General features: G+C 34.4%; 1 protein-coding gene across 1 annotated transcript; it reads left to right on the forward strand.

Annotated features, from left to right (window-relative positions):
* Positions 1-468: 468 nt before the first annotated feature.
* Positions 469-12,142, forward strand: LOC141825632 (uncharacterized). Its single transcript, XM_074713018.1, has 6 exons — positions 469-569; positions 10,294-10,467; positions 10,582-10,731; positions 10,809-11,255; positions 11,353-11,461; positions 11,954-12,142. The coding sequence occupies exons 1-4, from the start codon at positions 507-509 to the stop codon at positions 11,085-11,087; spliced, it is 666 nt and encodes a 221-aa protein (XP_074569119.1). The 5' UTR covers positions 469-506; the 3' UTR covers positions 11,088-11,255; positions 11,353-11,461; positions 11,954-12,142.
* The last annotated feature ends 5,574 nt before the right edge of the window (positions 12,143-17,716 follow it).

Consider the following 17,716-nt stretch of genomic DNA (forward strand, 5'->3'; position numbering starts at 1 on the left):
CAGCCCCCATCATGCTCCACCCATGTTCACATCTTCTACCACATTTTTATCGACTCTCTTCTTGCTATATTATACGTACAATTTTGTTGTTCTTTTTGTGCCATTAAGAATAGCTGACCCCTTGTCCATAGAAAATCAATTAAGCTCTATTTGACAAAAATTGCTTAGCTGCTCAAAGTCCACATTGCACATAATGTATTTGAATATATAACCAGGTTTTATGATTGCTTCTTAAATTTTCCTCCAATTTTGCCACTGGGAATAGTTAGGACGCATAATTTGATGTGATTTTCTTTTTTAGGATGACCATCCTCCCATACCTGAAGGTCTTTCACCTGATATTATTGATTTTTTTCGTCAATACTTTAAAAAGATAGATTACTTACACTACTTATGGCAAACACTTATTTCAGCTACATTGTTTTTCCTCTGTTTTGTAACACTATTTGAAATGCTTTTCAGGGTGCAATGCAGAGACCAGATGCTAAAACATTGCTATTGCACCTATGGATCCAAAACTCAAGGTGTGCTTTGCACTCCTCGCTACGACAAATAGGTGGATCATTAAAGTAAGAGTGCTATTTATTAAGTTCATGGCCTATTCTTCCAACTCGTGATTTGACAATCTCTATACTTGATACTCTGTGTATTTCCTCTCTATGAAAATTTGGCTTTTATGTTTGCTCTATTGGCAGGTGCACAAGGGAACACCAAAAAACTTCAAATTTGATCGGTTTTACTTTATTTAGTTGTGTTTGTATCCTTGCAATAGCTGACTGAATTTGAAACAATTCAATTTCATGGATAATATGGTCTTAGATTAAGTTCACTAATTACAACTTGTGCACAATGAGATGAATTAATTCAGAAAGATAACACAATCAATTGGGTGTGGCCATTGAGCATTATACCTTTGTTTTATATCCATTTCAGCTCGAATATAGAATGGCTAATCCAAAACTTGATCATTATTGGTGTGTCTTCTAGTTTCAATGCACCATAATTGCTTATCACAAGGCATTCATATGCTTTTAGTTTTTGGAATGAAATTCACAAAGGATAGACTAACTATTCTACCTCCAACTTCTTACACCGGTGCCTCTGTTATTGTTATCAGATCCAAGTTTTAGAACTTCGATATTGGCCTTCGTAGTCAATTGATTTAAAATTTCATAGAAACAAATTTAAAAACATCTAATGTCATTCATGTTGGAATCTCTACTAACACCTTAATCAATACCTTGCTTGAATGAGAACATTGGTTTGTACAACATCCAAGTGAAATCAATACCGTGGTCCTTTATCATCCTGATTAAATACTACTCCCTAGACCTTTTCTATGTCTATTGGTTTAATCCACATCTACCATTATATTTGCTTGACAACTTAACTTTTGACTTGCATAAGTAGAAATGGAGCAATCACATGCACATCTTTTGCTTATAAGTAGCCCATTGATGGCCATCTGATATGCCGAAACCATAATAGTAGGAAGTTTGTGAGTGCAATGAACTTCATTTCTATGTTTAATATGGGCTCTCATGCGTTTGTTGATTTCATCAACTCAAATTTTATGTTCAGTTGAGTAATTATTTGGTGTTGGGTATAAATTAGTTTTAAATGGCTTAAACTATTTTTCATAGGCTTTGGGTTTGTTCACTCAATTTGGGTGAATATTGAGTTGTATCTTTCCAATATGAGAATATAAGGTTTGGATAGGTAATGTGTAATTTTTGCTTGTGCGTGTTGGTTTTGATTTTGAACATGGGAAGAATGGTACATATTGCTTGTGGCGGTCAAAAGATGCTACTGTTATTATAATTATATCAAATTGTTGTATTTCAGGCTTTATTGAGTATATCCAACCATGAGGATGGGGTCATTAAGCGTGGGGAATGTTAGGTTTAATAAAGATGATAGTGGGGAATTTATGATTGTTTGTGATTTCTTGACTCTTTTAAAAATATTGGCTTTAGGTAAGTGATAGATGCCTGTGATTGGTATGGGATAGTTTTGGATTTAAACATTTGAGTAGTAGTTACCAAATAAATTTCATTAATTTTTAAAGATTAGAGTAGTGGATACCAAATAAATCTATTTCACTGACACATCACCTTAAAGCAGTTCCCTTCATTGGAATTGTGTACATGCAAAAAAAATGAAGAGAAAACTATGGATCACCTAGAAGGGCCAACACTGCCATAGAAAATCAACCTTGAGTCAAGCAATTCACTTCTGACAAATTCATATGATAGATACTTTGTAGCATTCAAATAATACAGCAAAGAAGAATCATCAAAAGCTCAGATAAAAAATAATATCTACTTGCATGCAAGATAGCAAAAGTATCTAGGATAACTTTGCATTACCAGGCCACTTTAATTCAATGGATGTTGACGTATACTTCATCTTTGTTAATAGGTCTTGGATAAAAGAGGCATCATCTTTCAAAATTGAAATAACCTTCAAAAGAACAATGTCATAGTAATTTTTTTTTAAACAGAGATGATAAAATTAAATAATACAATCAAGGATGCTTGCAATCTTGAGATCCTTACAGCAGCATTATTAACATGAATCATTGAATTGAGACTTGTGTTTATAGTATCGTCCATTACCCTCGGAAGAATAAGATCCTAAGAGTGTTATGATAACAATGAGATGTTATTCATTGATAGCCTGACATAACTTAAGCAAATATTATATGTGATCTTGGAAGGGGAGCCTTGGCGCAACGGTAAGGTTGCTGCCATGTGACCTAGAGGTCCTGAAACAGCCTCTTGCCAAAGGCAAGGTAATTTGGAACCCCGCAAGCTTCGTGCACCGGGCTGCCTTTTTTTTTTTATTATATGTGACCTTGATATATAGCACACTCTAGAAGTCTGATGTATTTTGGATAGTATATAGAAGACTTTTGATAGAGATAGCCTGCAGAAGACAATTCAATGAATAGCTTTTCAACCATCTGCTCATGCTCGCTGAGGCATTGGAGGTACCGATCGTTCATCACCTACTCTAATCCAACGGATCCCCACCGTTCATCATTGCCTTTGCTTTGTCTCCACACCGATATATAAACGGGATCGAGAAAGAGAGGAGTCGGAAGGGAAGGAGATGGTGAGGAAGAAGATCTGGGAGTATGATTCCAACTGCCTCCTCACTGAGCACCTCAAGCGCTTCACATGCATGGATCAAAAATTGCTCCGCTCAGGTTCCCCTGCTTTCTTTCTCGTTAGATCACTCATTCGATCTCTCTATTTGGATGTCATTTGTGTTCTACGATCCTGTCTCATGATTTCTTTTGACAACTATTTTATGTTTGCGTCGATGTGAACGATGAATTTTTGGTTGAAATTTATGGTAGAGTGGAGTTGAAGTCGATGGGAAGTGTTCTGGATGGTGGAAGCAACATTTTTCAATCGTGCTTTCCTCGGATGGATTGGTAATGCTGCTCGGAAAAGGGGTAAAAGTGGTTTGGTGTCTCTCAATTTAGATCTAGCTCAGGCGGTCCAGTTGGCAAGGAGCGGTTGGCAAAGGAGATGAGGATCTAATAGTTTGATTGAATCTAATTTAAAATTGCTTAGTTGTTCATCATCCAACTGTCTGATGGATTGGAGTCCAGTTGTTTAAGGTTGAGATGGAGGGATGCAGGGCTCCTATCACCACATTCATAATGTCATTAAATAGAGTGTCTGTTGGTGGATGCTGGAGAGGATGCAAACTGATATCGGATCGTCGAGACTAGTGTTCAACACTATCTCTGTAAAATGATATTGTTCCGCGATAGGTGCTTACGGATAACAGCAATTCGTTTTTCAAGATATAACGATGATGTCTCGAAGTAATAGCACTTCAAATTTCGAGACCAACGAACTTTTTCGTAGGCTTTTTGGACTCTGAATGCAAAAAATGAGATGTATGCTTATGATTCAATAGATGAGTTGATTCGATGATTCGATAATTTTTTAGCATCTGGAGGAACTTATTTATATTAAGTGAAGAGGTAGGGTACCCTTTGGTGAGTGACTATGATTTTTAGGGCAGGATTTCTCTGGGCCATTCGATCTGGAGGGTTGTAACCCTTCAGATCGCCCTTTAATCTCATCCGTCAGAACTGGAGGGTTATAACCCTTCAGACCCCCTTTTTGTTATCAGCCGTCAGATCTGGATCTAATGATCCATTCGGATGTAGAAAGCAATATATAAATAAATTTAAAGGGGAAGACTGTGTTTTCATTTGTGGTTTCATGAACTCCTATTTGCATTGAGCTTTTTCTCACTGGGTAAGTTGGAAGAGAAAATGGAATGAGGCTTGTATTTTAGGCAAGGACCAAAATGAGAATGTTCTATTATGCATTAACAAAGATCAGGTTGATTCTTGTTAAGACAATTCAATTAGGTCTTCTTGTGATTTGTAATTTTAAGGCACAATAATTGTAGAACATGTACTTGTATTTTGGGTTTAATCATTTTTTTATTTAGGTATTCATTTTCTTAATGCAATTGTTTTTATATTATTCTATATTGGGCAAGGCCTCCATGTTTTAACATCAAGGACAGGTTAAAAAGTTATCCATTGATTTCTCTCCCTCCTTGCATCAATGTTTGATCTGAGATATATGACTTGTGCTGCGTCTGGTGATATCAAAGTCGAAGTTGTGGTGTCCCAGAGGGGCACTTGTGTTTGTTGCGAGAATCACTGAGTGAGACATATAAACTCCTTATCCAAACATAAAAGGTTGCAGTTTCTTTATCACTTTTTGTTCTCTTGGTCACTGTTTCCTATCTCTCCTTTCATCCACAACACCACCGTGTCCTACCAACTCCTCACTTTTTATGTCGACCAGTTCTCGAACTCGCTCGCCGTGTCATTACTATTTTAAGTTCTATCGTCCAACGTCATGCCTCTCTGCTATAGCATGCACATCGATTGCTTTGCCCTCACTGAATGTTGACTTTATCCTCATCCAAACATTAGGACATGAGAATGTTGCTTTTCGTGGTCTGCACAGCCCCCATTATTGCCATTGCCGAATATATAGGGCTTAAATTTTCCTCAATTTTACTTACCAAAGATTATGCCCTTTTCTTTTCCTCGCCAATCATCTCACCTATTGTCTCTCTGTTTTGTAACACTATTTACTCATCAAGAGTGTGAAAGCGTGGTGATACCCTTGCCACTTCTTTTCCTTCTCTTCCTCCTACTACAATCGCAGACCCTGCGACTCTTTCCACATCACAAACAAAAATCACATAATTCCATTGTGCTACTAAGGATTCTTGCACAAATAAAGACCAATCATCCTGCCTTGTACAGGAAAACTAGAATTACTTGGTTGTGAAAACCCAAAGACTATAGAAGACTTGGATATTCCTAATGATTTTCTAATGCTAACATATTTATTACAACTACTTAATACTTAATCAGACTTAGACGCACTAATTTTGAAATTAGAAAAACTAAAAATTATAGGAGAAAACCCTATCAATTATTGGGAAAGGGATAAGATATACTGTAAACTAAATATCATAAATCCTGGCCTCATAATTAAAGCACAAGACTTGAAATACACAAATTGGGAAACTGAAAAATGTACCATGCATATAAAATAATTATTAACACTAGGAGGAATACAAAGATCATCTTCAAGATATAAAAGATAAAAGTCATGCTTTCATTGTAAACAAAGGAGCAAGACAAAAATAAGGATAATCTAAAATGGTTGTTAATTCCAAACGTCTAAATGACAATTGTTAAGAAAATGGTTACAAAATACCTGATAAGTAACTCAATAAAAATACAAAACTCTAAGTGGTACTCAAAGTTTCATATGAAATCATATTTTTGGCAAATAAAGATGCACCCAGACTCAATTGAATGGACAACATTCTCTTGCCCAGAAGGACATTTTGAATGGTTCGTTATGCTTTTTGGTCTTAAAATTGCACCCTAAGTTTTTCAACAAAAAATGGATGGTATTTTTAGAAGCATCTCCATGTTTATTTGTGTTTACATTGAAGATGTTTTTGTATTTTCTAAAACAAAAAAAGAACATTATGCACATTTACATATGACATTCAATTTATTGGAAAAACATGGACTCATAGTCTCTAGGAAGAAGATGAAATTTGCAACACAACATATAGAATTCCTAGGAGTAGAAATCGGTCAAGGAAAAAAATCACTCCAATCTCATATTAGTAACAAGATACTAGCTTCCCCTGACAAGATGGAAAAAACTAAAATGCTTTGATCATTTTTAGGACTTCTTAATAAAACCAGACTCTATCTTACAAACATAGGAAAAATTAGTGGACCATTATATAACAAAACCTCTACAATAGGACAAAAGTATTTTAATCAATAAGATATAGACCTGGTTAGACAAATTAAGACAATGGTCAAAACCATACCATCATTAACATTACCACTTGACTCTGATTACTTAGTAATTGAAATAGATGACTGTGAAACAGGATGGGGAGGAATTTTATTTAGAAAAATCATAAAATATGATCCCAAGAACACAGAAGCAATTTGTAGATATATTTTTGAAAAATACAAAGAAAAAGACCATTTAACCTCCTTAGATTATGAAATTTTAATTGTCATTTATTGTTTAAATGCTTTCATGCTTTTCATCTGCAATAAACAAGAAATTACGATCAGAATAGATTGTGAAACTATTATCAAATATAGTCAACAAATAAAAGGACTTGGAAAAATTTTAAGTAAAAAAGATGGATAAAATTCACAAACACAATAATTAATAAAAGATTAAAAACCAATAGGAACACATAAAAGGAATAAATAATTCCTTAGCAGACACGTTATCTAGACTTCTACATTAACTATACTCATCTACAGATGGATAGACAACAAAAACTGTGAGCTTTTTCCATGCAGAAAAGCATAACTAATCATTCAAAATGTCTTTCTGGGCAAGAGAATGTTGTCCATTCAATTGAGTCTGGGTGCATCTTTACTTGTCAGAAACCTGATTTCATGTCAAACTTTGAGTAGCACTTAGAGTTTTGTATTTTATTGAGTAACTGATCTTTATCAGGTATTTTGTAATCATCTTCTTGACAATTTTCATTAAGACGTTTGTAATTAAAAACCATTCTAGATTGTCCTCATTTTTGTTCTGCTCCTTTGTTTACTATGAAAGCAGGACTTCTATGTCTTGAAGATGATCTTTGTATTCTTCCTAGTGTTAATAATTGTTTTATATGCTCAGTTTCTCAATTTATGTGTTTCAAATCTTGTGTTTTAATTGTGAGGTCGGGATGTATGTTATTTAGTTCACAGTATATCTTATCCTTTTCCCAATATTTAGTAGGGTTTTCTCCTATAATTTCTAGTTTTTCTAATTTTTTGGGGTGACCTACCTTGCACAACCTCGCCCCCCCCCCCACCCCCGCGTCCGTGCATGATAGTCATGGGCGACTGAGTGCGCGTCGAGACGCCCAGATCACTTCCGGGCGCCTTGCGCACTCAGGCGAGCACGACAGGCAGGGGCATGCATTCTAACAATAATTATCTTCAGGGTCTTGTTAAACTTGCCGACTTTGGTGTCACAACAAAACTTACAGAAGCAGATGCAAATACACATTCGGTTGTTGGGAGATCATATTGGATGGCTCCTGAGGTAACTAGCCATAGTCTTTTGTAATTTTATATATTTACACTTTGTATCGGCATGGACCTTATGTGTAACTTTTTTTTTCCTTGGTGTTAGAAATAAAGTTTTTAAATGGATATCATATGATTGGCTATTAAAGCATGAGTGTTCGCTCTTTGATAATCTTGTCCGGTGATGTGATGATAAGTAAACAATAATTATTTTGGTAAAAGTTTAACTTAGGAAACTGGAGATTGATAGTAGATTATATGGATAATCTAGTTAAAGTGCTAAGTAGGAAGACAAAAATTAAAATAGAACATAGTTCTAAGAAGTTGTCAGACATAATATTCCATATTTGTCTCAGGTCTCAACTTCTTTGACTCAAAGGAGCAGCTTGTTGACATCTGACAACATTAACAAGTGGAAGCTTCAGTTGCCATTTGTTATTTGATATCTGTATGCTTGCTTAACTATTAGTTTTTTTGGTTTTCCATATTACTTTTGACAATATTGATGTAAGGGAAATATTTGAAATCTATTTGTCTTACGCCTAGTTAAGTTGTTGCATATATCTTTTTTTCACTTTCCATATATTGTTCAGAAGAATTGCTCTCTTTCAGGTTATTAAAATGTTTGGTGTTTGTGCTGCATCAGACAACATTTGGAGTGTTGGTTCCACAGTCATAGAGTTGTTAACATGTGTACCACATATTATGATTTACAACCAATGTCTGTGCTTTTTCGAATTATTCAGGTACAGAAAGCAACATATAAATAATTTTAAAGGGGAATACTGTGTTTTCATTTGTGGTTTCATGAACTCCTATTTGCATTGAGCTTTTTCTCACTGGATAAGTTGGAAGAGAAAATGGAATGAGGCTTGTATTTTAGGCAAGAACCAAAATGAAAATGTTAAGTTATGCATTAACAGAGACTAGGTTGATTCATGTTAAGACAATTCAATTAGGTCTTCTTGTGATTTGTAATTTTAAGCCACAATAATTGTAGAACATGTACTTGTATTTTGGGTTTAATCATTTTTTTATTTAGGTATTCATTTTCTTAATGCAATTGTTTTTATATTATTCTATATTGGGCAAGGCCTCCATGTTTTAACATCAAGGAAAGGTTAAAAGTTATCCATTGATTTCTCTCCCTCCTTGCATCAATGTTTGATCTGAGATATATGACTTGTGCTGCGTCTGGTGATATCAAAGTCGAAGTTGTGGTGTCCCAGAGGGGCACTTGTGTTTGTTGCGAGAATCACTGAGTGAGACATATAAACTCCTTATCCAAACATAAAAGGTTGCAGTTTCTTTATCACTTTTTGTTCTCTTGGCCATTGTTTCCTATCTCTCCTTTCATCCACAACACCACCGTGTCCTACCAACCCCTCACTTTTTATGTCGACCAGTTCTCGAACTCGCTCGCCGTGTCATTACTATTTTAAGTTCTATCGTCCAACGTCATGCCTCTCTGCTATAGCATGCACATCGATTGCTTTGCCCTCACTGAATGTTGACTTTATCCTCATCCAAACATTAGGCCATGAGAATGTTGCTTTTCGTGGTCTGCACAACCCCATCATGCTCCACCCATGTTCACATCTTCTACCACATTTTTATCCACTCTCTTCTTGCGCTATATTATACGTACATACCAACCCCTCACTTTTTATGTAGACCATTTCTCGAACTCACTCGCCGTGTCATTACTACTTTAAGTTCTATCGTCCAACGTCATGCCTCTTTGCTACAGCATGCACATCGATTGCTTTACCCTCACTGAATGTGGACTTTATCCTCATCCAAACATTAGGCCATGAGAATGTTGCTTTTCGTGGTCTGCACAGCCCCCATCATGTGGCACCCATGTACACATCTTCTACCACATTTTTATCCACTCTCTTCTTGCTATATTATACGTACAATTGCTTGATAGTGGGGAATTTATGATTGTTTGTGATTTCTTGACTCTTTTAAAAACATTGGCCTTAAGTAAGTGATAGATGCCTGTGATTGGTATGGGAAAGTTTTGGATTTAAACATTTGAGTAGTAGTTACCAAATAAATTTAATTAATTTTTAAAGACTAGAATAGTGGATACCAAATAAATCTATTTCACTGACACATCACCTTAAAGCAGTTCCCTTAATTGGAATTGTGTAAATGCAAAAAAAAAAAAAAAAGAAGAGAAAACTATGGATCACCGAGAAGGGCCAACACTGCCATAGAAAATCGACCTTGAGTCAAGCAATTCACTTCTGACAAATTCATATGATAGATACTGTGTAGCATTCAAATAAATTTTTCATACACACACATTTAGCTCGAGTTGATTATGGACATTTCAATTTTGAAGTAATCTTAATTGTTCTTTTGCTTGTTCATGCATCTATGCATGTTTACATTGAGACTTTTGCTTGTTCATGCATCTATGCATGTTTACATTGAGAAATGAAGGATTGTAGGAAATGGAGCATAGGAGGGATTAAAAGTGAAGAATATGAAAACAGATTTTCCTCTTGGTGTTTACTTGGAAGGATGAAAATAGGGTAAACATGGAGTCTTGATTTCCACACATTGTTAGGAAATCAAAGAATATAGGCAAGCAGATTATCATGCAGGTCAATATCGTCAATGTTGTTGTTCATCTTACATCGCAGGCCAAGCTCCAAGCTTCATTATCTGTTATCACTTCTATTAGTGATTTTAAGCCATTTGTGCAAATGCTTACAATTTTCAATCGAAGCATCAATCTTGGTGATGACGATGCTGAACGATGGAACCCTGTCCTCCATTTTGTCATGGAAGAATGTATTGGAGAACTAACCAACAAGGTCCTTCACTTTTCAACACATGAGTTCAAACTAGCTTTTTGAACATTACTTCAACTATCGTTAGCAACTGGAGCCTCCCTCACTTTTTTGATTTTTTTTGATATTGATTAACAGGTTGGATATGTTGGACCTATTATCGGCATGATCGCTGTTCTATTCGAAAATGTTCCTACTACTGCTACTGTTGCCAGAGCAATAGTTGCTCCTGTCTATCAAACTTCTCAGCTAGTTGCCTCCATCCCAAACTTGTTATATCAAAAGAAGGTAATGTTGTCTTATATTCTCTCTATATTTCTGATGCAATTGCAAATTCAGGTGCATCACTTATCCATGCATTGCAGGCTTTTCTAGAAGCACTATTTCAACAGCTGCTCCTAGCAATGTCACATCCTGATCCTAACATAAGAGGTGGTTCTCATCGGATCTTTTTTGCTATTCATATGCCCACAATTATTTGTCCTTGGTCAATCCTTGCTATTCCACTTTCTTTCAATGGATACAATCCAAGGAACACATTTGGTAGCACTCTCAGGTTATGCCTCCTCAAGAATCATTTTGGAAATGTTCAGACTCAAGGGATCCAATGCCAATGGATCCCTAGTAAATGTAAGGGCAAATGATAAGGCCGCGGAAAAGGGGACAGATGTTCAAATGCAAACCTTGGATGCAAGCTCTGGTCAATACAGAGTTGACTCTTTCCAGAGCAAAAGTCAGAGCATGGTGTTTCCTCATCTTGATAAATCAACTGAGGGGAAAGATGCTGTCAGACTTGAAGAGGAAGTAGCACTGTAACTTTTTTAGTCATTGAATGAGACATTTCACAATCATCGATTGGAGTGATAATCCCATATTGTACTAATCTGCCCATTTTATTTGATCACGTAGGATCTGATACTTATGTGACTCTCATCAATTTGGGTCCAAGCCATATTGCCAGAAAATACTCTTGCAAATTTTGAGACATTGGCCCACACATGCAGTTTCTCGAACAAAGGTACCTTCTTGGACATATTACTTACTTTTGTGCAGTTTTCTTTTCGATATTGTTGAAGATTTCAACTGGTAACCATTTAAGTCACAATGTGTCCTATCTTCATCATAGTCAGATTGGAATATCTTGAACCATACACCCGATTACAACAAAGTAAAAGCCAAGACTTATAAACTAAGAGTCTCATAATGGATGTTAAGATAGATATAGCGAAGATTCAGATTACCACATGTGATGGTGCTAATAAATATTTGATTGGATAATCAACTAGAGCAAAAAAATGTAGATGTTAGGAAAGTGGTTGATTTATTGATTTATAATAAAACATTTTGCGCATTCATGTTGCATGCATTAGTGTTTTCTATCATGGCTCATTAAAATTTTCCATACATATTGCTTCCTGTTGTACTCTTTGATTGTGAATATCTGACCTTTAGCAGCAATGCTATAATTTTTTATTTGCAATGTGTATTGACACATTATATACTCTTCCAGAACTCTAGTCATGTGGCCATGGCTCGATGTTTTCAATTAACATTCTCATCGAGGAGGATTTCTCTAGATAATAGAAGTGAGTTCCTTGATCATCATGCTACTTTTTATTCCTTGATCACTCTGATATGATTAATTTTCAACGTGAAAATCAGTTCATGACAGACCAATTTTATCTTACACATTTTGAAGTTTGAAGTTTAATTTTCTATGTTATGTTCCTCTTGCTAGTGAAGGGGAGCCTTGACGTGACCATAAAATTGTTATTCTTTACGAGTTGAGCTGAAGTTACCCTTAAATCATAATTCTGAAACCATGAGTGTAAAATCACAGCTTTCAGAACCTAGCTCATTTTTGGAATTCTGAAATAGGTGGCTGAATTCTTAAAATACAAAAGTTCTTTGAGATCTAAACAGTTGGATTGTGATCTTCAATCCATTCAGAAGGGGAAGGAATTGTAAATGAACTAGGCATGGATCAAGAACCTTTCAAAGAAAAAAAAAAGAAAACTGAAAACAACGAAGCTATTAGATTGCAGTTTCAGTTTGGATTTCTTTGGCCTGTTTACGGAACGTGAGATATGAATTCACGAATTGTAGGGATCAATTCCTTATTAGAGATTTCTTAAGTGATGATGGTTGCGTTACTAGAATTCTGAAGCAAAAGGGCAGTGACACACAAAGAATGTGTATCAAGATAAAACTGAGCTATTGAATTCAGTCCTTTCCCTTGCTGATTGATGTTGTTGAGAGTAGAACGGAAAAGGGGATCACAGAATCTAATTTTTCAGGAAGCTGCAGAAGAGGTTAGACTTTGTGATCTGAAACTGTAGTGCAGAAATCAGCAAGTTGGTATGGGTTAAAAGGGTTTACATGGATTGTAAAAGTTCCTCAAGCTTTGATGTATGGTTAAAAGGGTTTACATGGATTGTAAAAGTTCCTCAAGCTTCGATGCAATTCAGAATGATCCAAGTGCTGCTATGGGACTTGGGAATGAAGCAGAATGTTGAAAGAGATAAAAAGAAATGTTGGAAGCTGGTTTAAAGGCAAGAACTGAAATGCAGGAAGTCATCTGTAGGAACTGAAGTGGGTGTGACTCTGAAGTGGTGATACAGTGATCATCTCGATCAGTTAAGAAAAAAAAAAAAGAAAGTAAAGAGAGAATTGTACCAACAGAACTTACTTTTTGTGCCAACTCTTAATGTTGTGTATAACCATCAGCACTTTGAATTAGAACGGCTGTTAATTCAGTGTCAAATGATACTTTCTTCCAAATTGAATTCTTTACGAGTTGAGCTGAAGTTACCCTTAAATTATAATTCTGAAACCATGAGTGTAAAATCACAGCTTTCAGAACCTAGCTCACTTTTGGAATTCTGAAATAGGTGGCTGAATTCTTAAAATACAAAAGTTCTTTGAGATCTAAACAGTTGGATTGTGATCTTCAATCCATTCAGAAGGGGAAAGAATTGTAAATGAACTAGGCATGGATCAAGAACCTTTCAAAGAAAAAAAAAAGAAAACTGAAAACAACGAAGCTATTAGATTGCAGTTTCAGTATTGGATTTCTTTGGCCTGATTACGGAACGTGAGATATGAATTCACAAATTGTAGGGATCGATTCCTTATTAGAGATTTCTTAAGTGATGATGGTTGCATTACTAGAATTCTGAAGCAAAAGGGCAGTGACACACAAAGAATGTGTATCAAGATAAAACTGAGCTATTGAATTCAATCCTTTCCCTTGCTGATTGATGTTGTTGAGAGTAGAACGGAAAAGGGGATCACAGAATCTAATTTTTCAGGAAGCTGCCGAAGAGGTTAGACTTTGTGATCTGAAACTGTAGTGGAAATCAGCAAGTTGGTATGGGTTAAAAGGGTTTACATGGATTATATTCTAAAGAAAATATTGTGTAAGTGGGAATAGACCAAGAACATTCTAACAAAAGGGTTAGCATCCTGTTGAGTAGAGGAAGGAGAACTTATTACATGAATCTGAAACTGGTGTAGCTGATGACTTAAAGGACGTTGTTGGATTCTGAACAATAGCAATTCATTGTATAGGATCATTTAGAGCATTAGGGGAGGAGGGGGTGTGAATAGCGTACTTCACTTTTTCATTTATTTTTGAAAATTTATTTTGAGTACGCAGCGGAAAATAGAAAACTAGAGCACAAATCAAATAACATGTTTCTTTTTTATTTCGTTCAAAGCCTCTGGCTGTTATTCTAAGACGCACAGTCCTTGACTGTTTTCGATGGACAATTCATTAAAGGACTCTTTCACACAACGAGAAAGTGTGTCATTTTTTACAAAATGAGGAACGGTAACACATTTATTGTTCCTAAAATATATATGCACAAAGACAAGTAAAATTATGCTACTAATTACTGATAATGATTGGAGGCTTGAGTATGGTGTCGGTGTAGCGTCTTGGCGTTGCAGTAGCATTTCGAAAGCATGGAGCACTTGAACAGCGATTTCAGAATTATCTTGAATGATGTTTTGAATGCTCTGTTTGTAGGTGTTTTTATGGAGCAATTCGAGTGCTTGGATACCCTTTCGGGGCGCCCCCACCGTAGGCTATCTGATCTGTTATAATCGCTTTGGGAGCCTAAAATGTTGATATGGCAATTGTGAGATCAGACTTGGCTCCATTGCATCTTATCCTTCTTCAAATGTCTAGATTCCTTACAGGCACTTGAAAGCTGAGGTGTCTCGGCCAATTGGAACTTGTCACCTCATCCGCCTCGTTGGCCCGAAGAAATCTTATTCGGATGCCTAGATCTGATAGGGGCGCCAGAACTATCTAGGCGTTCGAATCCAATAGGGCCGTTAAGAATCCAATTTTCTGGATTTCCTTTAAACTCATTTTCCTGCATCATAGAGTTAGAATAATACAAGTATAATGCAGGATTTAAGTTTAGACAGTTTTACAATTATCTGATCTTGATTTTGGGGTTCTAATGAAATTCTAGATCAGACCGACATCTACTGTTCCCTTCAAGGGAATGCGTTCTCACCTATTCTTCTCAGAAGAGTTTACCTTTTGCTAAACATTTAGTCCTCCAGACCTATTTGGACTTCATGATCTGCATCCGATCTTTTGACTTCCAGGATTTTCTTTTGATGTTCGGTCCTCGCTGACCCATCGACCTGCTAGACGTTCAGTCCATTGACCCGCCTAGATTTTCCACATGGTGTCCTCAATCTGTCAAGATTTTCTTGCCCAGTCCTACTGACCAGGACTTTTTGTCTAGCCTTCAATTAGGGCTTGTCTTATCTAGCCTTTAATTAGGACTTTCCTGTGCTACTCACATACTTAGATTTGCTTATCAGTATACAACATAATCTTAACTTGAACCCTTTATTATTATCAAAACACAGGTTCGATTATCTAGTGCTTCCTTCACTAATAATCTTCCCATTTTTGATTATGATAATCTTGTTCAAAGTTAAGTATCAAATTATTTGAAAGATTATTATTTTCAAAACTTTTCAAAAGTTAAATACAAAAAAACTCTTCCTTAATTCAATCTCTCCTCCTAAAAATCACATACTTTAAGTTTTAAAAATCACTCCGTTAAAAAAAAATAGTTTTAGTTTAAGAAAGTTTTATACTTTGGAAAACATTTTAAAACTACTTTAGATAAATGGTACTTTGAAAACACTTACTTTTAAAAACTTATACTACTGTTTTGAAAAACACTTATCTTAATATTTTTTGAAAATCACTTATCTTTAAAATACTATCTTGACTTTGAAGTTACTTTTCCTTTGGATATAATCAAAAATTAATAAGGTTTTGAAAGTGTTAGGGAGAAAGTTTTGAAAAAATAAATTTATGGTTTTAAAACAATTAAAATTTTTACATGAAGGTTTGAATCTTTTTTTAAGATGTAACACTTGCAATAATGAGACAAAATTATGTAAACAACAATACTATTCATAATTAATTGTATTGACAGCAAATAAATTTATAGAGCCTAGAGTCCAAGCATGATGATTAAATTTATAAAATAAAATATTTAAAAATACAACATCTATGAAATTGTCTTTATCAACATGTTTAACTTATGTTATTAGCTGACTATTAGAAGATAGTAATTTTTATTAAGTTAGTCAAGTTAAGTGTATATTTTTAGCTAGTTAATTATTATGAAAGAATACTTAACTTGATTTATATTTATTTGTATTTTTAGTCCAGATTTATGGTAATGTGTTGATATAAGCATCTGAAATTCAGATTTGACCTTAAGCATCGCATACCATCCTAAGTGATTCAGTACACAAGCTAGTTAATTGTAAGGTATTTGTGAGATATTGATTGCCTAAATGTGTTGGATCATGTTTTCTACTAGAAGACATAGGCTAAGTTCATATTTCAATTAATTTTTAAAAACCTAAATTGTTATTAAGAGTTTTAAAAAAATATATTTTGAAAAATAGATTAAAAAAATAAAAACCTTGAAAACTTGGTTTAAAAGACATAACTTTTAAAGAATAGGTTTGAAAAATATAAGTTTTAAAAAATCAATTTTTAATAAATAGGTTTAAAAAATATAAATTTTTGAAAAATAAAAATTACTAGTTTAGTAGGATTATTTTAAAAATCAACTCTAGTCTACCTACTTGTTCGATTTCGTTAAGTTCAGAAAATTCAATTAGATTTGGTTAAGTTATTCAATTCAAATTAATTTAATGATTAAGTTTAAGATTTTAATGAAGGTTTATTTTGGATGAGTTTGTTAATTTTATTTTTTCATTAAAATCGAGTTAGATTTATTTAAATTTATTAAAGTTTAAGTTAAACTTATTTAAGATTTTTACGTTATTTGATTAAGCTTTAATTATTTAACTTTTTTTTAATTGAATTAATTAGTTTACTTAAATTATGAATTTTTAGTAGATTTAAATTTTAGTGAATTAAATTAATAAATTTTAAATTATGCATTAAATCTATCTCATCCATTTTTAGATTTTCGATCAGTTATTTTTATAGGTTGTGTGAGATGGTTATTCAAGTTTATTCTTGATTAATTTAATTTTGAATTCAAGACTTGATTGACCTTGATTCATATTCAAGTTTAATCATTAATCAATTAAGTGTATACTTTAGGTTTTAGTTTCCAGGCCTTAGCGAGGTTTAAAGACCTTAGATATTAGAGCAACGATCATTTTTTAAGGCAAAATTAATTCGTTACATTATATACTTAATTAATCTAATGAAATATTTTGATTTAACTAGTCTAGAGTTTGACGAGAAAACTCCTATTAATTTCATTTAGTTATGCTGATTAAGTAAGATACTCCTTACCCCATTTGATTACTTAGACTAAGTTTCCTTAATATATTATCATTTCATCCCACCCTTGTACTAGGTTGGGCAATTGTCAGTCAAGCCTTTATTCTTATCTAGTCTAGGTTCAGTCTCAGAAAATAAAAAAATTAATTTATCTAGTTATGATGATTTTTCTATTGGCTCTTCCTAGATTATGACCTTTATAAGATATGGTCAGATAGTGAATCTAATCATTGGAGATTCAATTTTGATTTAGTTCGACTTGATTAGTCAAGCTCGACTTTGGAATCCATGCTTGGATTCGTTGTCTACTGGTTCAATTCACCCACGATAAATATGATTTGAATCATGTTTTAGCCTTTTATCCGAGTACAGATTGATTATATATGACCCTTTGAGTTTCAAATATTATATTGAGGTATTTAGAACATGAGTGAATCGTTCCAATGATCCATTAAAGTTTTC

Source organism: Curcuma longa, chromosome 3, assembly GCF_044706935.1.
Source record: "Curcuma longa cultivar G26 ecotype Majalengka, Jawa Barat chromosome 3, ITB_CL_G26_1.1, whole genome shotgun sequence".
In the NCBI taxonomy this organism is placed as follows: Eukaryota; Viridiplantae; Streptophyta; class Magnoliopsida; order Zingiberales; family Zingiberaceae; genus Curcuma; species Curcuma longa.